At 38.7% G+C, this 26,673-nt stretch overlaps 1 protein-coding gene across 5 annotated transcripts; it reads left to right on the top strand.

The window, feature by feature from the left end:
* The first annotated feature begins 1,449 nt into the window (after positions 1–1,449).
* LOC134328693 (NACHT, LRR and PYD domains-containing protein 12-like) lies at positions 1,450–25,897 on the top strand. 5 transcript variants are annotated; one of them, XM_063009867.1, is made up of 14 exons: positions 1,450–1,532; positions 4,693–4,809; positions 7,117–7,290; positions 9,034–9,150; positions 14,859–14,975; positions 15,636–15,752; positions 15,989–16,046; positions 16,522–16,726; positions 17,068–18,850; positions 20,776–20,949; positions 22,128–22,301; positions 23,893–24,066; positions 24,319–24,495; positions 25,085–25,897. In XM_063009867.1, the coding sequence occupies exons 1-14, from the start codon at positions 1,465–1,467 to the stop codon at positions 25,110–25,112; spliced, it is 3,483 nt and encodes a 1,160-aa protein (XP_062865937.1). In that variant the 5' UTR covers positions 1,450–1,464; the 3' UTR covers positions 25,113–25,897. The 5 variants fall into 5 exon arrangements, with proteins under 5 accessions (XP_062865937.1, XP_062865938.1, XP_062865939.1 ...); XM_063009868.1 differs by lacking the exons at positions 1,450–1,532; positions 4,693–4,809 and adding an exon at positions 5,843–6,013; XM_063009871.1 differs by lacking the exons at positions 1,450–1,532; positions 4,693–4,809; positions 7,117–7,290 and adding exons at positions 9,488–9,832; positions 9,938–10,463 and having other exon boundaries at positions 9,078–9,150.
* Positions 25,898–26,673: the final 776 nt, after the last annotated feature.

Below are 26,673 nucleotides of genomic sequence, written 5' to 3'. Positions count from 1 at the left end.
CTCAACTTTATTTTATTGGTTAATAAACATCTATTTCTACATTTCAGGCCTGCAAAACATTCCAAAGTTGGGACAGGGGCAATTTAGGGCTAGTGATGAGTTGAAAAAACTAAATAATTATGCAATTCCAAACAGGTGATGTCAACAGGTGATTGTAATCATGGATTGGTACAAAAGCAGCATCCAGAAAAGGCTGAGTCTTTGATGAGCAAAGATGATCAGATGATCTCCAGTTTGTCCACAAATGTGAGAGAAAATTACTGAAATGTTTAAAAACAAAGAAAGAAAGACTGGAACCTTAAAGAAAGATTGGAGGGGATTTGCATATTTCTCCCTCTACCGTGCAAAATATTATTAAACTATTTAAGGAATCAGGAGGAATTTCAGTGCATAAAGGCCAAGGGCGCAAGCTTAAGCTAAACGCCTGCGATCTTCCATCCCTCAGACGGCACTGCATCAAGAGCCACCACTCAACAATAGCTGAGGGACTACTTTAGCAAACCTTTATCAAGCTCTACAATACAGAGTTACTGCACAAATCCCACTTAAAACCTTACTTTGCAAAAATTAAGTCTTATGTTAACCATGTCCAGAAGCAGCATCAACTTCTCTGGGCTCTAAGGCATCTAGGATGGACCCTCACACAGTGGAAATGTGTATTGTGGTCAGATGAATCAGCATTCCAGGTCTTAAATAAAATGAAATAGACGCTGTGTGTGCAGGACCAAAGATAAAAAGAACCATTCAGACTGTTATCAGCAACAAGTTTAAAAGTCAGGGTCTGTCATGGTATGGGGGTGTGTCAGTGCCCTTGGCAAAGGTCATTTACACTTCTGTGATGCAGCATTAATGCAGAAAAGTACATTGAGATCTTGGAGCACCATGTGCTGCCTTCAAGATGTCATATTTTCCAGGGACGTCCACACAATTTTCAACAAGACCACATGCTGCACACATTACAAAGGCGTGGCTGCAGAAGAAGAGGGTACTAGAGCAGCCTACCTGCACTAAATAACTTGGTATCCTCTGTGCCAAAATGTTTTTTTAAGTGTGGTGAAAAGTAATGGCAACATTACAAAGTGGTAAATCCTTTACTGTCCCAACTTTTTTGGAATGTGTTGCAGGCCTGAAATGCAGGAATGGGTGTTTATTAATAAATGAAATTAAGTTGGAGTAAATGTAAGAAACTCTGTGTTTTTATTGTATTTGCATTTTCCATACTGTCCCAACTTTTTCTGATTTGGGGTTGTATAAGTAATCAGTAAATTGGGTTTTGACTACAGATATTTTATATGGGCTGATGATTACTGATCAGAACTAAGTGAAGTTTAAAAAGAACTAGTTTAACTAGCTGTGTGATTGCTTTGTAATATCATTTGTGTTGTTTCTCTAAAAACTGAAACTTTCAGGTGCCCCCTGCTTGAGGGTGCAAGACCAGATTCACCTGAACCCAGCTGTGTCTCCATGAAAAGTGACCAGTCAATGGGACTACCACCTCAATTTAAAGATGGAGGATGTTCTACTGATCTAAGGTTAGTATATTCCCATGATGTGTTAGTGCCTCAGACCCCCGAACCATCTAAGTACCCAGCTCTGAAAACTTTCTAAATCTAAAAACTAATCAGAACTAGATGAAGTATAGAGAAAAAAAGTTAAAATGACCGAACTTATGAATATTTAAAACTTATAATAATTATTTATTAGTGAAGAATAACTGGTTTAAGTGGCTAAGTGGGTAGCACTGTCGCCTCACAGCAAGAAGGTCTTGGGTTTGATCCCCAGGTGGGGCGGTCCGAGTCCTTTCTGTGTGGAGTTTGCATGTTCTCCCTGTGTACGTGTGGGTTTCCTCCCACAGTCCAAAAACATGCAAGTGAGGTGAATAGGTGAATTGGAGACACTAAATTGTCCGTGATTGTGTTTGATATAACCTTGTGAACTGATAAATCTTGTGTAATGAGTAACTACCGTTCCTGTCATGAATGTAACCAAAGTGTAAAACATGATGCTAAAATCCTAATAAACAACTTCAGAGACTCTTCTACTGATCTGAGGTAGTAATTCTGGGGATTGGGGGACAATTTAAACTGTGTATGACTGTCAGGAGCTCTTTGGTTATGTCCAAGACTACAGTCTATAAGAGTCAAATTCAAGACCAAGTCCAAAGTTAAGTTTGCATTTAAAACTCAGACATGCATTGTTTAAATTGAGGATTTGACTTGAATTAAGTAAAGTATCTGCTAGCTGAGATACAGTAGCTGTCTGAGTCCTTTGCAAATGCCACTTTAAACTTTACTGTGCAAAAAAGAAGCCTTATGTTAACGATGTCCAGAAGCGGCACCAATTTCTCTGGGCTCTGAGGCATATAGGATGGACCATCACACAGTGGAAACGTGTATTGTGAATCAGCATTTGAGGTCTTTTTTGGAAAAAATGGACGCCGTCTGCTTCGGACCAAAGATGAAAAAATCCAGCCAGACTGTTATCAGCAATATGTCCAAAAGCCAGGGTCTGTCATGGTATGGGACTGTGTCAGTGCTTTTGGCAAAGGTCATTTACACTTCTGTGATGCAGCATTAATGCAGAAAAGTACACTGAGATCTTAGAGTAACATGTGCTGCCTTCAAGACATCGTCTTTTCCAGGGACGTCCAGACGTGTTTGCAGGAAGAACGAGACAAAATAAAAGCTGAAACATTAAATCACTTGGTCTCCTTGGTGTCGAAACGTCTTTTAAGTGTGGTTAAAAGGAACATCAACATTACAAAGTGGTAGATGCTTTACTGTGCCAACTTTTATGGAATGTGTTGCAGGCCTGAAATGCAGGAATGGATGTTTATTAATAAATGAAATGAAGTTGAGCAGATAAAACATGAAATATATCAGGTTCATCCTGTCTGCAATCAATTAAAAGTCAAAGTAAATGTAACTCTGCTTTTTATGTTATTTGCTACACTGCAAAAAATGTGGAGTAAGATTTACTTAAAAAAACTTAGGAAAGTTTTTCCACGTACAAACTGCTAGTAAATTTAACAGACCATATATTCAAGTAAAAGATACTCACACTTTTATGTGGATTTTACTAGAAATTCTTCAGTAAAAGTTACTTTGCTACGCACTGCTTCAAGTATATTTTAATAGCTGTATCTTAGTAGATTTTACTTAAACATTGCAGCACTAAAAGCATTAAAACATGGCTTATAAAATGCTTTATTATATATATTATTAAAGTGCTATATTATAAAATGCTAAATAATTTTACATTATTCAATTCAACATCAATTATTACCATATACAAAAGCCACTAAAACAGACAGACAACATTTTTGTAAAACTTTTTTATTTGTTTTGCTCAATTAATGGAAATGCATTTTTACTTACAGTTTAGTGGACAAAATGTCTTTCAAACAGCGTGTTTTCTCAAGTCTCACTCGCTACACAAAAGTAAAAACTGTAAATGGAAAACAAACTATAAAAGTGGCACAGTGTAAGGACAAAATAAATAATATCAATCTTTCAAACATTTTTCTGAAAACTTGCAGTAAAAAATAAAAACAGATGCAAGTAAAAGTGCAAGAGAAACACTTGCTCCAGGTGTAGTCATCCTCCTGAACTCATCTTTCACCTAAGACAACGATTAAAAAATAACATAAATAAGTAATTATAAAGTTTATGTAGACCTCAGAATGTTATGTTACATATTAAAATTCAATTTTACTTTCTCAAGGTTTACTCACAGGTCGCCTAATAATGCACATTTGTATTTGAAAGACCCGGGACTATACAGCCTCATACAGATTTATTTTTAAGTAGCAAAACAGGCTTTCATAATCATGAGACAAAAGAACTATTTTAGAACCAACGTTTTAAGCCCACGTACATTAAGTGGAACAAGTTATAACGATTAATATAACCACATAACATTATTTCTGCCATGCTAACAGAGGCTAATTTGGAGTCAATAGTGTAGAAAGTTAAATGACTTTTTTAATATTTATAATATTAACTGGCACAGTAATATAATTTCTTAAAAAATGACAACTTACCATAAAACAGTCCCCTTTGGCCAAAGTACATCCTCAACAACCGGAAAACTTCGAGAAGACTTGAGAAGATTCAAAAATCTCAGCAGCTTGTACATGTCCGAGACTTGCCATGCAACGCGCATGCGTGGAACATATATTAATATTTACTAGAAGTTTTCAGTTTTTTCTTAGCTTCAATCCAAGAAATAAAAAACATAGTTAATTTTACTTGGTATTTAAAATAAAATGTACTAATATATTTGATGACAAATAGTTACAAAGAAACACCAAGTAACACACTAAATTATATGTGAAATTCTTAAGTAGCAAGACTGTACTAGAATATTCTTGTATAAAGTACTTTAAAAATCTTCATTCTATTTACTAAGTCAAAAAATCATTTTTTGCAGTGTAGTTCCATTCTGTCCCACCTTTTTCTGATTTGGGGTTGTATAAGTTATTAGTGAATTGGGTTTTGACTGATATTTTATTTAAAAATATACAGATATTTTATATGGGCTGATGATTACTGATCAGAACTAAGTGAAGTTAACTAGCTGTCTGATTGCTTTGTAATATCCTTTGTGTTGTTTCTCTAAAAACTGAAACTTTCAGGTGCCCCCTGTACTTTTTATATAGTTTATTTATGTTTGGTTTAACTTTTACCTCAGTGTGATGGAAGGTATGAGACCAGATTCACCTGAACCCAGCTTCGTGTCCATGAAGAGCGAGCAGTCAAAGGGACAACCACCTCAATTTAAAGATGGAGGATGTTCTACTGATCTAAGGTTAGTATAATCTCATGGTGTTTTAGCGCCTTAGACCACTGCCCACCTAAGCTCTGAAAACTTTCTGAATCTGAAAACTAATCAGAACTAAATGAAGTTTAGAAGAGTAAAAATGACTGAAATTATGAAGATCTAAAACTTTTGATAATTATTTATTTGTAAAGAGTAACTGGTTAAATGGCCATCCAAACCACTTCAGAGACTACTGATCTGAGGTAGGTAACTGTGTAGGACCGCCAACGACCTCTTTGGTTAAGGCCAAAGAGGAAGTGTTTCTATTTCTAAATATATTAAACCCTCTAAATGTAATATATTTTACGTATTAAATGTTCTATAAAGTTTCCAGCTTGAATTAGGATGAAAGAATTAAATTTCATATTTAAACAAGGGGTTTTGTCAGGATTGTATCTGTCAGATGAGGTAGATCTAGTGTTTGTGTGCGTGTACGTGTGTGTTTGCCTAAACCTTCAAAAAAGCGTGTGGTGGCTGCTTGAAGAATTCTATGAATAAGACCTGACAGAGTGTGGCATCAATGTCAAAAACACATCAGTGTACTAAGGGGTCTGCACCCAAATCTTCAAAAAAGAGGCTGGGCTGCACCTGGGTCAGATCTTCAGCTTTGTGCACCTGAGTGTTCAGGAGTTTCTGGCTGCTTTATATGTATTTCTCACCTTCATCAACAACAAAAACAGAAATGTACTGGTGAAGAAACATCCTAGAGTTTTTAACTTTTTTTAGAAACTATACAAACATGTCTGCCTTTCTTAAGAGTGCAGTGGACAAGGTCTTACAGAGTAAAAATGGACACCTGGATCTTTTCCTCCGCTTCCTCCTGGGTCTCTCACTGGAGTCCAATCAGACTCTCTTACGAGGCCTACTGCCACAAACAGGAAGAGGAAACAGTCAGGTACATCAAGGAGAAGATCAGTGAGAATCCCTCTCCAGAGAAATCCATCAATCTGTTCCACTGTCTGAATGAACTGAACGATGATTCTCTAGTGCAGGAAGTCCAAAAATACCTGAACAGAGAAGGTTCCATTCATAAAGAGGAACTCTGTCTGTCTCCTGCTGAGTGGTCGGCTCTGGTGTTTGTGTTGCTGAACTCAGATCAGGAGCTGGATGTGTTTGATTTGAGGAAATATTATCCATCACATGAAGGTCTTCTGAAGATGCTGCCAGTGGTGAAAGAATCAAGAAAAGCTGAGTGAGTCATTTATTAATAAATGTTTGATTCAAGGGTTCATCACTTAAACACTAATGATTAAATTTATGAAGCTGAGAAGGTGCAGAACTAAAGTGTTGCAATCTCAAAATGTGTCTGAAATGTACATCTAATTTAATAATGTTAATTATGTAAATAGTGATGGTTATGCAGAATCTACTAACTTACCCTTTGCTAATTTTACAAATTTTAGTAAAAATCTGATGTGGAAAATCAACCAAAAACATCCGGACTAAATGCAATAAAGTAATAAAGAGACAAATAAACAATAACAAGCATTAAAGAAAGAACTGTATTAATAATAAACAATCTTTTAAATAAAGGCACTATTGTTAGTGCTCAGGTGGTGCAGCGGTAAAGTACACTAGTTGCTGAGATCTGAGGATGTTACCATAGAGTGAATTGATCTGACTGATGTGTAATCATGTTTTCAGGAGAATGAATTTTACTGATGAAAACACTGTAATAATAATCAGATTGAATAAACAAAGCTCAGTTTACATAATGAGTAGGTTTAGTATGTTTAGACTTGCGCACTAGTTTTATACAGAACATAGAATTTCACCTGAAAGCAGGAGCAGAAGTATTTGTACCTCTAACCCTGAATGTTAGTGACAGAAGTTTCTATGTAGAGTTTTCTGATAATTATTAGTTCCCAGTCGTGCAGAAATACAGCAGTGAGAGTGAAACCTTTACAGAGTAAAATAGTGAGTAATTATGGAATGTAAATTTAATTTAGATAAAATGATTGGACCACTTCATACTGGTCAGGACCATGGTGGATCCAGTGCTACTTGAAAACTTGCAAGGAAGTAGGAACACACACACAAACACACACACACACACACACACACACACACACAGTCACTCTCATCTATGTTTTAGGATGGAGACGGAAATCAAGTTGTTATTTATAATCGGTGGGTATCTAGTTAGCACTTCCACTATTTTGGACTCTGTAGAAATGTGAAGCTCCGCCCCTTTGTAAATCAGTACAGTAGAGCAGTCCTGCTATTGGTTAATTCATTAATTCAACTGCTTTCACTTTTATCTGTAATGCATCTGATCTAATTATTTCTCTCCAGGTTGGATGATTGTAATCTAACAGAGGAAAGTTGTGAAGTTCTGTCCTCAGTTCTCAGTTTAAACTCCTCCAGTCTGAAACATCTGAACCTGAGTTACAATAACCTGAAGGATTCAGGAGTGAAGCTGCTCTCTGCTGGACGGAAGAATCCACACTGTAAACTGGAGATACTGGTGTAAGATCTTCACTTTCAAAAAATGTTATACACATTTATTAATTTACACTAAACACTTAATCCTGGAAAACAATCACACAATCACATTCCCAAAAAGTTGGGACGGAGAAGATTATGAAGATTTAAAACTTCTAATAATGATCTATTAGTAAAGAATAACTGGTTAAACCATCCAAACCACTTCAGAGACTCTTCTACTGATCTGAGGTAGTAACTCTGGGGATTGGGGGACAATCCAAACTTTGTAGGGCTGCCAGGATTTCTTTGGTTAAGTCCAGGACTAGACTGAATAGCTGAGACTGAGTCTACAAGAGCAAGTCCAAATAAGAGTTTGATATTATTGTTAATATTTATATAAAAATTGTAATAATAATATTTATTATTTATTTAAGAATGTAAAATCATATCAGTTGTGGTTGAGTTGTTAGGTATAAGGGGCAAGCCGTAGCCTAGTGGTTAAGGCACGTGACTAGTAATCCAAGGGTTGCTGGTTCAAGCCCCACCACTGCTAGATTGCAGCTGTTGGACCCTTGAGCAAGACCCTTAACCCTCAATTGCTCAGACTGTATACTGTAACTATAATGTAAGTCGCTTTGGATAAAGGCGTCTGCTAAATGCTGAAAATGTAAATGTATAAAACAAAAAAGCATTGTCGATCGTAGCTAAGTTTGCAGGCAGTTAAAACTCAGACATGGATTTTTTTAAATAAAGGTTTGACTTAAATGAACTAAATTATCTGCTAGCTGAGATACAGTAGCCGTCTGAGTCCCTTGTCGTGTCCAGTAATGGCATAGTTACCTTTAAAAAGTAACTTAGTTACTTTATTGATTACTTGATTTTAAAAGTAACTAAGTTAGATTACAAGTTACTTTATTAGTTACATTCAGCAGCTGCCGTAATGCAACTGGAGCTGCGTAGGCGATTGAAGCGGAATAAGAAACAAGAAAGATAGCGGAAAACGGAGTCCTCTGTTCACAAGTGTAAGTAAGATAAATAAAATAAAAATTTTAAAGACAAATAAATAACAAAAAGACGATAAATATCCAAAATTTTGGCGAGTGGGGTTTGTAATGAGTCTGTAACTATGGTGATATTATGTCATCACGTCCCCACGTGTAGTACGTAGCGGTGTTGTGTGCATACTGCACACTTCTGTACTGAAAGTATGTACTTCTTTACCGGCCGAGTAGTGCATACTTCCTCTAATCTATTACATACTCAGTAAGTATGCGATTTTGGACGCAGCTCGTGACTTAATTATCGCATAGGCCAGACGTCACTCCCCGAGTTGCAAAAATAGTAACGCACAGTAACTTGGATAAGTAACTTTAATCTGATTACTGGATTGGAAATAGTAACTCATTAGATTACTTGTTACTGAAAAATGTGGTCAGATTAGAGTAAAGTTACTGACATCAGTGGTCGTGTCTTTGGAAGTGTTTGTTCAAAAATTTAGTTACCCCTGAATTAGCCAACATGACGTCTGTGTTAATAATTAAACCTTCATGGGATGAAGTTGTTGGTTTTGGTTTGTGTAATAAGTGTAGTGTAGTGAAAATACTAATACCAAAATAGCTTTTTCTGAACAAGCTAAAACCAAAATCTCTAAGTTTTGGTTTGTATTTCTAAATATATTAAATCCTCTAAATGTAATATATCTATTAAATCTTCCATAAAGTTTCCAGCTTGAAGATGGAAACCCACTTATTGGTTCCTTTATGTGTGGTTTTACCTGTACCCCAGTGTGATGGAGGGTACAAGACCAGATTCACCTGAACCCAGCTGTGTCTCCATGAAGAATGATCGGTCAATTGATCCTCCACGTAACTTTAAAGATGGAGGATGTTCTACTGATCTGAGGTCAGTATAATCTCATGGTGTGTCAGTGCCTTAGACCACTGCACCACCTAAGGACTGTGCTCTGAACACTTTATATGTTAAAATATACAACCCCAAATCAGGAAAAGTTGGGACAGTATGGAAAATGCTAATAAAATAAAAATGCAGTGTTCCTTACATTTACTTTGATCTGAATTTGATTGCAGACAGTTCAAACCCAGAATATTTAATTTCACTTGTTAATAAACATCCATTCCTGCATTTCAGGCCTGCAACACATTCCAAAAAAGTTGGGACGGGGGCAATTTAGGGCTAGTAATAAGATGACAAAACTAAATAATGATGTGATTCCAAACAGGTGATGTCAACAGGTGACCGTAATCATGGTTTGGTACAAAAGCAGCATCCAGGAAAGGCTGAGTCTTTGATGAGCAAAGATGATCAGAGGATCTCCAGTTTGTCCACAAATGTGTGAGAAAATTATTGAAAGGTTTAAAAACAATGAACCTTAAAGTAAGCTTGGAGGGGATTTCCATATTTCTCCCTATACAGTGCATAATATCATTAATTCAAGGAATCAGGAGGAATTTCAGTGTGAAAAGATCAAGAGCACAAGCTTAAGCTGAACGCCTGTGATCTTCGATCTCTCAGATGGCACTGCATCAAGAACCGCCACTCAACAATAGCTGATATAACCACATGGGTGAGGGATTAGTTTATCTTCCTTTAATACAGAGTTACATGCACAAATGATACTTAAGACTTTACTGTGGAAAAAAAGAAGGCTTATGTTAACCATGTTCTGAAGCGGCGCCAACTTCTCTGAGCTCAGAAGCATCTAGGATGGACCATCACACAGTGGAAACGTGTATTGTGAATCAGCATTCAAGGTCTTTTTTGGAAAAAATGGACGACGTGTGCTCCGGACCAAAGATGAAAAGAACCATCCAGACTGTTATCAGCCACAAGTCCAAAAGCCAGCGTCTGTCATGGTATGGGTTTGTGTCAGTGTCCTTGGCAAATGTCATTTACACTTCTGTGATGGCAGCATTAATGCAGAAAAGTACATGGAGATCTTAGCTCAACATATGCTGCCTTCAAGACGTCATCTTTTCCAGGGACATTCATGCATTTTTCAACAAGACAATGCAGAACCACATGCTGCACACATTACAAAGGCATGGCTGCAGAAGAAGAGGGTACAGGTACTGGACTGGCCTGCCTGCAGTCCTGACCTGTCCCCAATAGAGAATGTGTGCAGAATTCTGAAACGAAAAATGAAACAATGACGACCCCATACTGTTGCACATATTAAGGCTGACATCAAAGTCAATGTAAGAAACTGTGTTTTTTTATTATTTGCATGCTGTCCCAACTTTTTATTTTATTTAGGGTTGTATAAGTAATCAGTAAATTGGGTTTTGTCTACAGATATTTTATATGGGCTGATGATTACTGATCAGAACTAAGTGAAGTTTAAAAGTAATTAGTTTAACTAGCTGTGTGATTACTTTGTAATAGGGGTGTAACGATACATCGTTTCACGATGCATCGCGATGCAAAAATGTAGCGATGTGCATCGTGGACATCTGCGCGATTGTACGAGTGCACGTGCGTTCTGTAATTTATTAGTGATGGGTCGGTCGCGAACAATCCGGCTCTAAAGCCGCACGTGATTGGTCAAGATGCGTGGTGACGTTTGTGTGTTTACACTGAGCAGGAGGGGCGGGGTTACACACACACACACACACACACACGGACAGCGTGCACATGAACAGGAGGGAGTGAGAGAGAGAGAGAAAGAAAGAAAGAGAGCACTTGATGAAGTTTTACATTGCGCTTTACGTAGCCAGACATTACACGCTGGAAAGGTGAGGAAAATGAGTGACAGGAAACAGTAAAGTTTGGACACGAGGAAACACTTTAACAGAGAAGTTCAGACCCACTGAGACCCACATCTTATACATGTCACTGTGTATTGTAGCAACATCTGTCTTCTCAGAAAGAATCTTTTCCAAAACAGGGCAGATCATAACAGAAAGGAGAAACAGGATTAACCCCTCAAAGATGAGCTCGGTTTTTCTGAATGCCAATCTTCACTAAATACTTACAAATACTGTCACCTGGATGCTGCTTTTTCTTTTGCACATTTTCATTTATATTTTGTTGAGTGATGCTTTGTTGATGTGTTCTTTCACTCTAGATGCAAATTTACAAGTAATATACACAATCAGACCTTTTGGTCTAATTGAGATGGGTCTTTGTTTTTGTATTTTATAATTTTTTTTGTAGCACTCTGTTCCATGTTAAGTATATAAATAAAGCCATTTAAATAATAAACATTTGACACAATGTTTTTTTTACATTAGTAATTCATTTTACATGTAATTTGTTAATACATTAGTTCAAGCAACAAAGAAAATTTGTTTAAAGACTCAGCTCAGCTCAATGAGCTTGTTTGATTACTTTGATTTTTAATTTAAGATGGCAGTAAGTAACATAAATTTGGTAAACCTGTTAGGTTACAGTAAAGTACTCTGTTCTTGGTAATTACCTTTAATTGCAAGGGACTGAAGTTTTTTTTTTGTTTAAAAACTGTACAAGAAAATGTGCATTGTTTTGCACTGTTTACACTTAAAAAAAAATCATGAGAAAATCGAATCGTGAGTGTCACGCTGGGTAAACGGACCGAGACAAAGATGGCGGACACACACGCAGAGATGTCTACTACTATATTTATTAATAAAGACCAGTGCTATCTACCATGACTTGACATGAGCATAAACTACTAACATGACTTGACATGAGCATAAACCACTAACATGACTTGACATGAGCATAAACTACTAACATGACTTGACATGAGCATAAACCACTAACATAACTTGACATGAGCATAAACCACTAACATGACTTGACATGAGCATAAACTACTAACATGACTTGACATGAGCATAAACTACTAACATGACTTGACATGAGCATAAACCACTAACATGACTTGACATGAGCCTAAACTACTAACATGACTTGACATGAGCCTAAACCACTAACATAAGTTGACATGAGCATAAACTACTAACATGACTTGACATGAACATAAACTACCAACATGACTTGACATGAGCATAAACTACTAACATGACTTGACATGAACATAAACTACTAACATGACTTGACATGAACATAAACTACTAACATGACTTGACATGAACATAAACTACTAACATGACTTGACATGAGCATAAACTACTAACATGACTTGACATGAGCATAAACCACTAACATGACTTGACATGAGTATAAGCTAGTTTAGCATAAGTGATAATCAAAGGGCTAGCTTAGCATGAGAAATAAACAAAGGGTTAGCTTAGCAACCTGGAGCTTAGGAACAGAAATTAGAACCCTGAGCAAGAAACCGAATCCAAACCACACCAAACCAAAGTCAACACTAAAGCAAAGCAAAATAACTCCCGCCAGTCTGTTCCTCAGCTCTCCTTTTAAACCGTCCCTGATTAGGAGCAGCTGAGGCTGATTAGCTCAGGGAGCCAATCAGGAGACTGAGTGAGCTCATGGTGAGGGGGGCGTGGCACCTCAGGAGCACACACAAAGGCTCAAAACGTGACAGATGCCCCCCCCCCAAAGGCACTACTCCCGGAGTGCCTTTACAAAACAGAAAACACACAAGGAGGTCCTGGTCCCTGAGGGGCAAATTCAAAGTCATTAAGAATGTCTTCCGGCAGGCATGACAAAAGAGTCAGAACACAGGCTGCTGACGGCAAACCAGCCAAAGAGTGTTCAAAAGCACCCTCTGGGGGTGCTGTCTTAGCGGACATGGCATCAGGGGGCACCAACTCGGGAACAGGAGCGCCATCGGGGGACTCCAACACAGGAACAGGAGCGCCATCGGGGGACTCCAACACAGGAACAGGAGCGCCATCGGGGGACTCCAACGCAGGAACAGGAGCGCCATCGTGGGACTCCAACGCAGGAACAGGAGCGCCATCGGGGGACTCCAACGCAGGAACAGGAGCGCCGTCGGGGGGCGCCAACACAGGAACAGAAGCGCCGACGGGGTACTCCAACTCAGGAACAGGAGCGCCAACAGGGGGCACCAACTCAAGAACAGGAGCGCCAACAGGGGGCGCCAACTCAGGAACAGGAGTGCCGTCAAAGGGCACAAACTCAGGAACAGAAGTGCCGTCGGAGGACACCAACTCAGGAACAGAAGTGCCGTCGGAGGACACCAACTCAGGAACAGAAGTGCCGTCGGGAGGCACCATCGAGGAAACAGGAGCGCCGTCAGGGGGCGCCATCGAGGAAACAGTCACCCGCTGCGTGGAGCCTGGCGGAGAGGTTTCGGGAGCCAGCTGCGTTGAGCCTGGCGAAGAGGCTTCGGGAGCCAGCTGCGTTGAGCCTGGCGAAGAGGCTTCGGGAGCCAGCTGCATTGAGCCTGGCGAAGAGGCTTCGGGAGCCAGCTGCGTTGAGCCTGGCGATGAGGCTTCGGGAGCCAGCTGCGTTGAGCCTGGCGAAGAGGCTTCGGGAGCCAGCTGCGTTGAGCCTGGCGAAGAGGCTCCGGGAGTCCGCTGCGTTGAGCCTGGCGAAGAGGCTCCGGGAGTCAGCTGCGTTGACCCTTGAAAAGATGCATCTGCAATAAGCTGTAAAAACACTGGAGAAACATCATTGAGCTGTGAGGACCCTGGAGAGGCGTCCGAAGTCACTGGAGAAAACACTGGAGAAACAGCACTCAGCAGTGAGGACCCTGGAGAGGCGTCCGAGGTCACTTGCGAAAACACTGGAGAAACAGCACTCAGCTGTGAGGACCCTGGAGAGGCGTCCGAAGTCACTGGAGAAAACACTGGAGAAACAGCACTCAGCTGTGAGGACCCTGGAGAGGCGTCCGAAGTCACTGGCGAAACCACTGGAGAACATAAAGCCACCCAAACTGGCAGGATAAACCACTAACATGACTTGACATGAGCATAAACCACTAACATGACTTGACATGAGCATAAACCACTAACATGACTTGACATGAGCCTAAACCACTAACATAAGTTGACATGAGCATAAACTACTAACATGACTTGACATGAACATAAACTACTAACATGACTTGACATGAACATAAACTACTAACATGACTTGACATGAGCATAAACTACTAACATGACTTGACATGAGCATAAACTACTAACATGACTTGACATGAGCATAAACCACTAACATGACTTGACATGAGTATAAGCTAGTTTAGCATAAGTGATAATCAAAGGGCTAGCTTAGCATGAGAAATAAACAAAGGGTTAGCTTAGCAACCTGGAGCTTAGGAACAGAAATTAGAACCCTGAGCAAGAAACCGAATCCAAACCACACCAAACCAAAGTCAACACTAAAGCAAAGCAAAATAACTCCCGCCAGTCTGTTCCTCAGCTCTCCTTTTAAACCGTCCCTGATTAGGAGCAGCTGAGGCTGATTAGCTCAGGGAGCCAATCAAGAGACTGAGTGAGCTCATGGTGAGGGGGGCGTGGCACCTCAGGAGCACACACAAAGGCTCAAAACGTGACAGTGAGCTCAGTATCGTGAATCGAATCGAATCGTGAGCAGAGTGTATCGTTACACCCCTACTTTGTAATATATTTTGTAGTGTTTCTAAAAAAAACTGAAACTTTCAGGTGCCCCCTGCTTTTTACATAGTTTATTTATATGTGGTTTTACCTGTACCCCAGTGTGATGGAGGGTACAAGACCAGATTCACCTGAACCCAGCTGTGTCTCCATGAAGAGCGACCAGTCAATAGGATCGCCACCTCAATTTAAAGATGAAGGATGTTCTACTCATCTGAGGTCAGTATAATCTCATGATGTGTTAGTGCCTCAGACCCCTAAGCCATCTAAGCACCCAGCTCTGAAAACCTTCTCAATGTGAAATCTAATCAGAACTAAATCAAGTTTAGAAAAAAATGAGTTAAAATGACTGAAATTATGAAGATTTAAAACTTTTAATAATTATTTATTTGTAAAGAGTAACTGGTTAAAGGACCATCCAGAAGGTCCTGGGTTCGATCCTCAGGTGGGGCGGTCCGGGTCCTTTTTGCATGTTCTCCCCGTGTCCGCATGGGTTTCCTCCGAGGGCTCCGGTTTCCTCCCACAGAATTGGAGACACAATTGTCCATGACTGTGTTCAATACAACCTTGTGAAGTGATGAACCTTTTGTAATGCCTACCATTCTTGTCATAAATGTAACCAATGTGTAAAACATGATGTTAAAATCCTAATAAACAAACAAAGGACCATCCAAACCACTTCAGAGACTCTTCTACTGATCTGAGGTAGTAATTCTGGGGAATTAGGGACAGTCCAAACTGTGTAAGAGGAAGTGTTTATATTTATAAATGTATTAAATCCTCTAAATGTAATATATTTTTATTTATTAAATCTAGTAAAGTTTCCAGCTGGAATTATGATGGAAGTTGCTTTATATTTATATTTTAATTGTCCCCCAGTGTGATGAAGGGTGCGAGAACAGATTCACCTGAACCCAGCCGTGTCTCCATGAAGAGCGACCAGTCAATGGATCCTCCACATCACTTTAAAGATAGAGGTGATTTTACTGATCTGAGGTCAGTATAATCTCATGCTCTAGTGCAGTGTTTTTACTTCTAGTTTCTCCTGATCAAACAAATTAACTTTATTAAACTTACTCAACCAGTCAATTCATTTATAGAAATATAGGAAATGTTTCAATAACTTAATGATGGAACATGCTAGTGTTCAGTACTGCTCTGCATATGTATTGATGTTGTATAATAAAGACTGAAAAGCTGCACAATTGCTTATTTGTGTTTTGTATTTACAGATCACAAAAGAAGAAATTAAATGTTACTTACAGAGATCAGCTGGAATCTATATATAAGGTTTGTATGTGTGTGTGTGTAATTATAATAATGCAAATAATGCTGTTGGTAAAATGAATAATGTGAGAGATCATATGTAGATTTTGGATTCTGAATATCTTAGTTCTGCTTCTTACGTACGTGAATGTTTTTTATTTTTGCCATATTGGGTTAAAAGGACTCATTAAACTCATTAAACACACAACCTTCTACTTTAATGGTTGAGAGCGGTTGAGGCAGAGGGAAAATCCCAGATTAAAACTTAACCACATTTTAATAAACAATTTCTGTTTATTTATTTAGTAAACAAAACATACTGAGTAAAATAAAACAATGTGGCCCACACACGTTATTATATTAAATGTATCACAACAACTAGTTTCAGTACAGTATAATGTTAGAACTACATCATTCATTGTATGGTCACATCACTCATCTTTCTTTATTACCTCATGGTGTTTATTGTGATGATATGTTCCTCCAAATTCCTCAACAGGAACTGGAGCTCAAAGTCATCAGCATGTTAAAGAATGAGCTAAACAAGTTCAAAAAGCTCCTGAATGAAGATTACCCAGCATGCTCTGAGCAGGAGGTGAAGGATGTGGAAGATCTGAGTAGTTTCAGTGAGGGGGCGCTAAAGATCACACTGAATGTTCTGAAGATCATGAACCAGACAGACCTCGCTAACACCCTGCAGAGTAGTAAGAGACCTAAATACTTAAATGATTAACTTCTTTAACATTAAAAAAAATCTATATTTATCTTGGTTCTAGAATCATCTAGGCTTTTGATTGGTCATTAGATTCTATTATATAATGTTTTATGAGCACCAGGTACTTGGTATTAGATGAGCATTCTAACTATGATATTGGTCACTACATTTCTACAAATAAGCCAATTATGATCATAGAGGTTTATATTTATGAATAAAAAGTAATTTATATACAAACCTATTATTTATTAGCATTTTATTTACATATTTATATACACTGTGTTCATTGATCATGCAGTAAAATATTGTTCATCATCTTCTCTTTATTAGAACTTTTAGTCTCTGTATATCAGAAAAAAATCAAATCCAACCTGAGAGAGAAATGTAAAAGAATCAGTGAAGGAATCTCCCAGCATGGAAGCTCAGCACTTCTGAATCAGATCTACATAGAGCTCTACATCACAGAGGGTTGGAGTGGAAACATCAATAATGAACATGAGGTCAAACAGATTGAAGCAGCATCCAGGAGACCAGCAACACAGGAGATTCCCATCAAATGCAACGACCTCTTTAAAGACACGTCCACCAGAACTGTGCTGACTAAAGGAATCGCTGGAATTGGAAAAACAGTCTCAGTGCAGAAGTTCATTCTGGACTGGGCTGAAGGAAAAGCAAATCAGGACATCATCTTCATATTTCCACTTCCTTTTAGAGAGCTGAACTTGATGAAGCAGGAAAATCTCAGTCTGATGGAACTTCTTCATCAGTTTTTCCCAGAAGTGAAAGGTCTGCCATCATTAGACTGTGATGCTTATAAAGTTTTGTTCATCTTTGATGGTCTGGATGAGTGTCGACTTCCTCTAGATTTTCAAAATAATGAGCGATTGTGTAACATAACAAAGTCAGTAAAAATGGATGTGCTGCTGACAAACCTCATCAAGGGGAACCTGCTTCCCTCTGCTCATCTCTGGATCACCACTCGATCAGGAGCAGCCAATCAGATCCCTCCTGAGTGTGTAGACCAGGTAACAGAGGTGCGAGGGTTCAGTGACCCTCAGAAAGAGGAGTACTTTAGGAAGAGGATCAGTGATGAGAACCTGGCTAGTAAAATCATCACTCACATGAAGTCATCAAGAAGCCTCTACATCATGTGTCACATTCCAGTTTTCTGCTGGATTTCAGCTTCTGTTCTAGAGAGAATTCTGGATGGAGCCGAGGGGAAAGAGATCCCCAAAACTCTGACTCAAATGTTCACTTACTTTCTCATCTTCCAGATCAAACACAAGGAACAAAAGTACCTTGGGAAATCTGACCCTGATCCAGACCAGACCAGAGAGACGATACTGGCACTGGGAAAACTGGCCTTCCAACAGCTGGAGAAAGGAAACCTGATCTTCTATGAGGAAGACCTGAGAGAGTGTGGCATTGATGTCAAAAACACATCAGTGTACTCAGGAGTCTGCACCCAAATCTTCAAAAAAGAGGTTGGACTGCACCTGGGTCAGATCTTCAGCTTTGTGCACCTGAGTGTTCAGGAGTTTCTGGCTGCTTTATATGTGTTTCTCACCTTCATCAACAAAAACAGAAATGTGCAGGTGATGCAAAACACTGGATTTTTTAACATCTTTAGAAACTATACAAACATGTCTGACTTTCTGAAGAGTGCAGTGGACAAGGCCTTACAGAGTAAGAATGGACACCTGGATCTTTTCCTCCGCTTCCTCCTGGGTCTCTCACTGGAGTCCAATCAGACTCTCTTTCGAGGCCTACTGCCACAAACAGGAAGTAGCTCTTACAACAAAGAGGAAACAGTCAGGTACATCAAGGAGAGGATCAGTGAGAATCCCTCTCCAGAGAAATCCATCAATCTGTTCCACTGTCTGAATGAACTGAACGATGATTCTCTAGTGAAGGAAGTCCAACAATACCTGACCAGAAGAGGTTATGTTAATGACGATAGACTCCGTCTGTCTCCTGCTCAGTGGTCGGCTCTGGTGTTTGTGTTGCTGAACTCAGATCAGGAGCTGGATGTGTTTGATTTGAGGAAATATTATCCATCACATGAAGGTCTTCTGAAGATGCTTTCAGTGGTGAAAGCTTCTAGAAAAGCTGAGTGAGTCATTTGTTGACATTTTATTTATAAGTTCATCACTTAAACACTAATGATTAGATTTATGAAACTGAGAAGTTGCAAAACTACAGTGATGCAGTCTGATCTCAAAATGTGTCTGAAATTAACATTAATTTAGTAACGTTAAAATAATAATGCTGTCTTTTTCTACACCACCTACTAACGTGCACTCTGCTAATTATACTGATTAGGGATAAACTCTACCCAAGATGCGATGTGATTCACGATACCGAGTTCTTCATATGATTTTTTTTCCTGATTTTTTTAAACGAAATGGAAGTTTCCTTTTATTACTTCTTTAAAAAAAATTTTTTTAAATACTGTGTTTGTGTTCATCTTTTATTTGTCTAAATAATAACAATTTATTTTTAGGCAGGTACAAACTATGCAAAACAATGCTGCACATTTCCCTTTTTGTGTAAAAAAAAAAAACTAAAATGAAATAAATCCCACATTACATAAATTAATGAATAATACAAATAAAGAAAGTATCCTCACATAAATAAATGTGGCTGAAAATTGCTGAGATCTGAGGATGTTAGCATGGAGTAAATTGATCTGACTGATGTGTAATCATGTTTTCAGAAGAATAAATTTTACTCTAATAAAAAAAAATGTAATACACCACCTGGCCAAAAAAAAGGTCACACACTCTAATATTTCGTTGGACCGCCTTTAGCTTTTATCACAGCATTCGCTGTGGCATCGTTTCCACAAGCTTCTGCAATGTCACAGCATTTATTTCTGTCCAGAGTTGCATTAATTTTTCCCCAAGATCTTGTATTGATGATGGGAGATTTGGACAACTGCGCAAAGTCTTCTCCAGCACATCCCAAAGATTCTCAGTGGGGTTCAGGTCTGGACTGTGGTGGCCAATCCATGTGTGAAAATGATGTCTCATGCTCCCTGAACCACTCTTTCACAATTTGAGCCCGATGAATCCTGGCATTGTCATCTTGGAATATGCCCGTGCCATCAGGGAAGAAAAAATCCATTGATGGAATAACCTGGTCGTTCAGTATATTCAGGTAGTCAGCTGACCTCATTCTTTGGGCACATAACGTTGCTGAACCTAGACGTGACCAACTGCAGCAACCTCAGATCATAGCACTGCCCCCACAGGCTTGTACGGTAGGCACTAGGCATGATGGGTGCATCACTTCAACCTCTCTTAGATGTGTTCCCTGCTTGATGCATGCCAATAATTTGACCCTTCTGAAACAGATTAACATATTTTCCACAACCACAGGATGTGTCTTTCGACATGGTTGTTTAACAAATGAGAATCTACTCATTGCATTAGTTAGGGTTAAATAACTTGTTGCCAGCTGAAACATAATCACCCATGCAGTAATTATTCAATGGGATGCTCTTACCTATTTGCTTAGTTAAATCCAGGTGGTGACCTTTTTTTGACCAGGCAGTGTAATAATTAGCAGTTTCTATGTAGAGCTTCCTGATAATTATTAGTTCCCAGTCGTGCTGTGCAGAAATACAGCAGTGAGAGTGAAACCTTTACAGAGTAAAATAGTGAGTTATTACGGAATGTACATTTAATTTAGATAAAATAATTGGATCACTTCATACTGGTCAGGGTCATGGAGGAAGTAGAAACACACTCTGGTGACACTAACACACACACACACTCACTCTCATCTATGTTTTAGGATAGAGATAGAAATCAAGTTGTCATTTATAATCTGTGAGTAACATTGTATTAGTTCTCAGTCGCTACACGGCTATAGTTAGCGCTTCCACTATTTTGGACTGTGTAGAAATGTGAAGTTCCGCCCCTTTGTAAATTAGTACAGTCAAGCAGTCCAGCAGTCCTGCTATTGGTTGATTCATTAATTCAACTGCTTTCAATTTTATCTGCAATGTAGTCGGATCTGATTATTTCTCTCCAGGTTGGTGTGGTGTGATCTAACAGAGGAAAGTTGTGAAGTTCTGTCCTCAGTTCTCAGTTTAAACTCCTCCAGTCTGAAACATCTGAACCTGAATAACAATAAACTGAAGGATTCAGGAGTGAAGCTGCTCTCTGCTGGACTGCAGAATCCACACTGTAAACTGGAGATACTGGAGTAAGATCTTCACTTTTACACTGTAGAAACAGAAGATCTGTTCTAATTAAAAGCAGCATTTAAACTAGAAAATGAATTTAGTGGACGTTGTTTTGGACTCTTCAGAGTTGTCATACGTCATCACATCCTAGCAGGAATAAAAATATTTTGTTATAATTCATGCACAATTACAGAGCCACAGTTAGTGGAATCAGAATGTTTTTAAATAATGATACAATATTACATATATTTGTTGCTTGAAATACAGTGAACAGAAGAAAGTTAAAAAAAATTATTAAATTTGACAAATGAATAAATAAAACAATTCAAAGTGTTTCTCCATATTAGACTCTACAGCAGGGGTGCACAACTTCTTTTTACCAAGGGCCGATTTCACATAAACAGTTTTGCTGATCGTGTTTGTGTCTTTATTTCTGAATCTAACCGTTACCGTGTATAATCCTTGCTGTCTTCCATTTCCTGCCTGTCTGTTTATCCTCTGGTTTTGGACTCTGCAGGGTTTTGTACCCTGTTTTTGCCCTTTTAATATTAAACTTTCCCTGATTTATATTCCGCGGGCGTCTGGTCAGTTTCTGCCTCGTGACATGTTGGTATTTTAATTAAAATATAAAGTATGTAAACAATCGCGATTGTCACATTTCTAACACCATGTGAAAACGTTCATTCGAATTAACCGAATTAATCGTGAAAATCGCCCAGTCCTAAATACAGTTACATAACATCAGGTACTTACAAGAAATGTCTTGGTCAGTGGGAGATACTGCAGCGTCTTTCTGACACCAACTGATCAATGTGGTCACAAGCACAGCAGATATGAGAAAATACTTGTATGTCCATTCAGGGTTAAATTTCATAAGCTCGAGATCCACTTTTCTTTTTTTACTCGTACTTGGTACCGCTGAAGTAACTTGTATTTACATAATTTAATTTTCAGTCGCAAGTTCATGGAATTACCCGGTGAATTTAAAGTGACAGCATCATTTATTTAAAAATGCATCAGCACTTCATTTGGCGGGCCGGATCGAGAGTTTTGCCGGGCCGGATCTGGCCCGCGGGCCGTATGTTGTGCACTCCTGCTCTACAGTATAGAGTGAACATTTTAAACATACAGAGCTAAAACTGCAGTTTTGTGTTTGTAATGAATACAGAGAAAATGCTGATCTATTATTTCTCTCCAGGTTGTGGAATTGTAATCTAACAGAGGAAAGTTGTGAAGTTCTGTCCTCAGTTCTCAGTTTAAACTCCTCCAGTCTAAAACATCTGTACCTGAGTAACAATAGTTTGAAGGATTCAGGAGTGAAGCTGCTCTCTGCTGGACTGGAGAATCCACACTGTAAACTGGAGATACTGTGGTAAGATCTTCACTTTCACACTGTAGATACAGAAGATCTGTTTCACTCTGAAGCTTCATTTTATCAAAAGCAGAACCTTGGAGGATGGTTTGTTTGGGACTCTTTGGAGTCTTCATACATCATCACATCCTATCATGATTGTTTCTTTACAGGTGTGAAATGATTGTTGTGGATTAGCTCTTTAGTTAGCAACATTCAAAGCGGTAATGGCATCATTTTTAGCAACAAGCCAGTAGCAACCAGTTTATATTCATCTCTGATCAATTTCACAGCAGTATGAGAACCAAAAAACTTCTATTGCTGGTTCAGGATCCTGAGACTGAGAGATTTTAACCAGAAATGATCAGTTCTTATGGTTCAGTTAGCAACTTAGCTCTGACTTAGCATGTTAGCTCTGAATAGCTGGCAGTTTAATGCTCTGAAATTAATTTGTGGAACTAAATCAAATTCTTCATGAACACAAGGTTTTATACATCATGAATCATTGACTCAGTTACACTAACCAGTTCATCCTGTGGGGATGAAAAAACCCTGAACAGATGCTGTTTTTTTTTTTGCATTTTCTCCCCTTTTTCTCCCCCTTTAGCACGTCCAATTATCCAATTTGTGTCATGCTTTCTCTCTGTCTATGCCAAACTCTGCCCTGACTGAGGAGATCAAAGCTAACCCATATCCCCTCCGAAACATGAGCAGCAAGCCGGATGCATTTTTACCACCCACACCTTGATGAAAGTTGCACCACCTAGCGTTGCATGCGGCGAGGCACACCCTAAGAGCACTTATACCTCATCTCTGTGTGGGCGCCTCTAATCAGCCGGCAAAAGTCGTAACTGCACCATTCTGACAGATAGAAACCCACTTTCGGCCCCTTGTCCCACCCCCCAACTGAACAACTGGCCAATTGTTGTTCATGTAGCCACTCAGCCTTGAGCCGGTAAGGCAGAGCTGGATTCGATACCATGTATCCAGAATCCAGCTCTGGTTGCAGCATGTGTTTTTAGCGCGTTTACATCAAAACTCAGTGTTCACATCACAATAACTACAAATGATGCAGTACTAGCTGCACCACCATACCATACATTAGGAGTGTGGTGGTGTTTAACCTCATTTGTTCTGTTCTATGTTAACAAGCTAAGCTAAAACTGTAAACAAACAAAAAAACACTACAAAAACAGCAGGTAATCTAATTCCTTCTCTTTTCTCTTATAATTAATTAGTTAAACACCATTAATTAAACTAGAACTGAAATACCAGGTTTCATTGGTTGGTGTTTGGGAGGGTCTTTGGTTTTGAATGTGTAGATGTCGTAGTGTGATTGTTGCTAAATAATCTACTAGCTAACAACAATCTACTAAATACTCCTCATTTGAACTCTGAAAATCTTTAAATATGTGGAATCCACTTTAAGTCTGAAATCACATTTTACACTCATATTAGAATGGTTACTGATTCAGCATCATCAATTCAACTGCTTTCACCTTCATCTGCAGTGCAGTCTGGGTAATATTATCAGATCTGCTTCTTGGATTCCACCTACTGCTGCAGGGTGACGTCTTTCATTTCTCTGATTGATCTGATTATTTCTCTCCAGGTTGTGGGATTGTAATTTAACAGAAGAAAGTTGTGAAGTTCTGTCCTCAGTTCTCAGTTTAAACTCCTCCAGTCTGAAACATCTGAACCTGGGTAACAATGAACTGAAGGATTCAGGAGTGAAGCTGCTCTCTGCTGGACTGGAGAATCCACACTGTAAACTGGAGATACTGAAGTAAGATCTTCACTTTCACACTGTAGATACAGAAGATCATTCATACAGAAACTGTTATTGATGTGTGTAGGAGTTTGATATTTTACTCATTTTCCCCACACAAGATAAAACACTTTATCATTAATATAATAGAACAGTTTTACATGTTGAAGATTTCTCAGTGATGATGTCTGATTGTGGATCTGAATGGAGATGGAGGAGGAGGTGGGAGAAGATGATGTATGATTTTTATTAAATGATTTTCTTCTGCAGGTTGAGGAGATGCAGTATTACAGATGAAGGTTTTACTGCTCTGGCTTCAGTTCTGAAATCAAATCCATCATCACGTCTGAGAGAACTGTATTTAAGCGGCAATAATCCAGGAGAATCAGGAGTTAAACTGCTTAAAGATCTACAGGAGGATCCACAATGTAACTTGAAGGAACTAGAGTGAGTTACTGTTGATTTATACACATACACACCTAAACACACACACACACATGCACACATTACACACACACATGCACACATTACACACACACACATGCAGTCATTACACACACACATGCACACATTACACACACATGCACACAATACACACACATGCACACATTAAACACTCATGCACACATTAAACACATTACACACACATGTACACATTACACACACATGCACACATTACACACACATGCACACATTACACACACATGCACACATTACACACACATGCACACATTACACACACATGTACACATTACACACACATGTACACATTACATACACATGCACACACTACACACACATGTACACATTACACACACATGCAGTGGTATGTCTATCTTATTGTGGAATCAGAACTGCTCATTAGCAGAACTTCATCTGTATCAGGGTTCTTCAGTGAACAATGAATCATGTAAAATGTTCTTACATTGTTCCAGCTGATGTGTGTGTGTGTGTGTGCTGGTGTTTATACTGGTTCTAATTGTGTTGAGTCTGATAGTTGACTGAAACATCTGATCATGTCTGATCTCTTCTACAGCATCAGAAACACATATTGGATGATGTGATGAAGATGAATAGCAGTGGAGATAAACACAATCATCTTCACACTGGGATTCTACATGGTGACACTTCGTTCAGCTTCTTTATGCTCTAATCTGTAAACTGTCATGACATCACTTCCTGTACAAGATCAACACTCTCATACACATACTGAAGTGCTGATGGATGAGATTGGAGAGTCCATCAGGTTACTGGTACCATCTGTATTAATCTGATAGACTTAGTTAAGATTTGGAAACTGAGTGAGGGTCCATGAGGACTGCTTTAGAAAACCCTACATTACCTTGATGCATTAGCATGCAGCCTGTAATGAAGAAGTTTAAAGTTTTAGATCTCTATTACAGATATTAGTGAGGTCTTGACGTGAGGATGCCTTCCTACATAACCACAAGATATTTAGAGGACTGACTGAAGAAAGTCTCTTCTGTATGATTCTCATCCTGAAACTTTCTAAGGGACCTTGTTGAATGGTCAGAACAGACCTAAAAGGACATCAAACAGTAGAGGTCCTGGGTTGAGGGGTACATAAGTCTCCTCATCATCTTTTATCAGATGCACTTTATTCTTCTGCTCATGACAATGAACACACACAGCAAGATTTTAAATTCATGCATATAAATGCAGCTTCATTCTGTACTAGTTTTAATTAAAAAAAAGTTGTCATGATGCAATTGGTTCTTTTCATTTTTGAAATGTAATAAACAAAACAGATATTAATGTAATTTTAAAAACAAATAATTTGTAATAATGAAACATTGAAAAAAGAATGAATAAATAACATGTATTTGTATCTTACCTGATTAAAAATAAGTAAAGGAGACATGGTGTTGTGCAGTGTAAGTTAAAGGTGTTTCTGTGTTAAGCGTGATGATCTTAATGTAGAAACAGAAGAAAAGCTGATGCTTAGCAGGAGAATCAACAGATGACGTCATAATAAGCCAGCGTGCTTGAGGTGCCTCAGCGGCTCCACCTGCTGCGCATGCGGTGTTTGAGCCTGTAAACTCGGACCGTTCTCTCTGCGCATGTGTAAACTTTCTCAGCACTTTCTAAACCGCTCATTTATGTAAATACAGACTTTCTGGCTTTGTTTGAAGTTGGTGAGATAAGGTTGAGCTTATACTGGTATTTTATTTTGGATTTGCTGTTGATAAAAGGAAGGTCTTGGGTTCTACACCACCCGATTGTTAATGATTTGGCTGTTTTCTCTCACTCCTACACTGTCCTGGTCTGCTATGTGTGATGATGGCTTTCTCTCTGATGTTTACCCTGATATCCTTTGTGCTTATCTTTAATTATTTTCAGATAAATGCAGAGTACACTAAACCTTTTAGGTTATCCAAAAGATTATTATGGAACTGGATGGAGCTACACTGTAAACAATTGGCCATAATTGTTTTGACTCAATTGATGATTCAAAGTACATTTTAAAAATTGCTGCTGAATTTTGTATTTGTGGGTTTGAATTTCTATTGTCAAAGCTTATACAGGGCTAACTTATTTATTTATGAGTATTTTCCAACACATAGATACATACGAGAGGTCTTTAAATAGTTTCCGCACTTTCAA

This window comes from Trichomycterus rosablanca, chromosome 15, assembly GCF_030014385.1.
Source record: "Trichomycterus rosablanca isolate fTriRos1 chromosome 15, fTriRos1.hap1, whole genome shotgun sequence".
Classification (NCBI taxonomy): domain Eukaryota; kingdom Metazoa; phylum Chordata; class Actinopteri; order Siluriformes; family Trichomycteridae; genus Trichomycterus; species Trichomycterus rosablanca.
The sequence above is the reverse complement of the archived record's forward strand: the minus strand, read 5'-3'. Positions and strand labels throughout refer to the sequence as shown.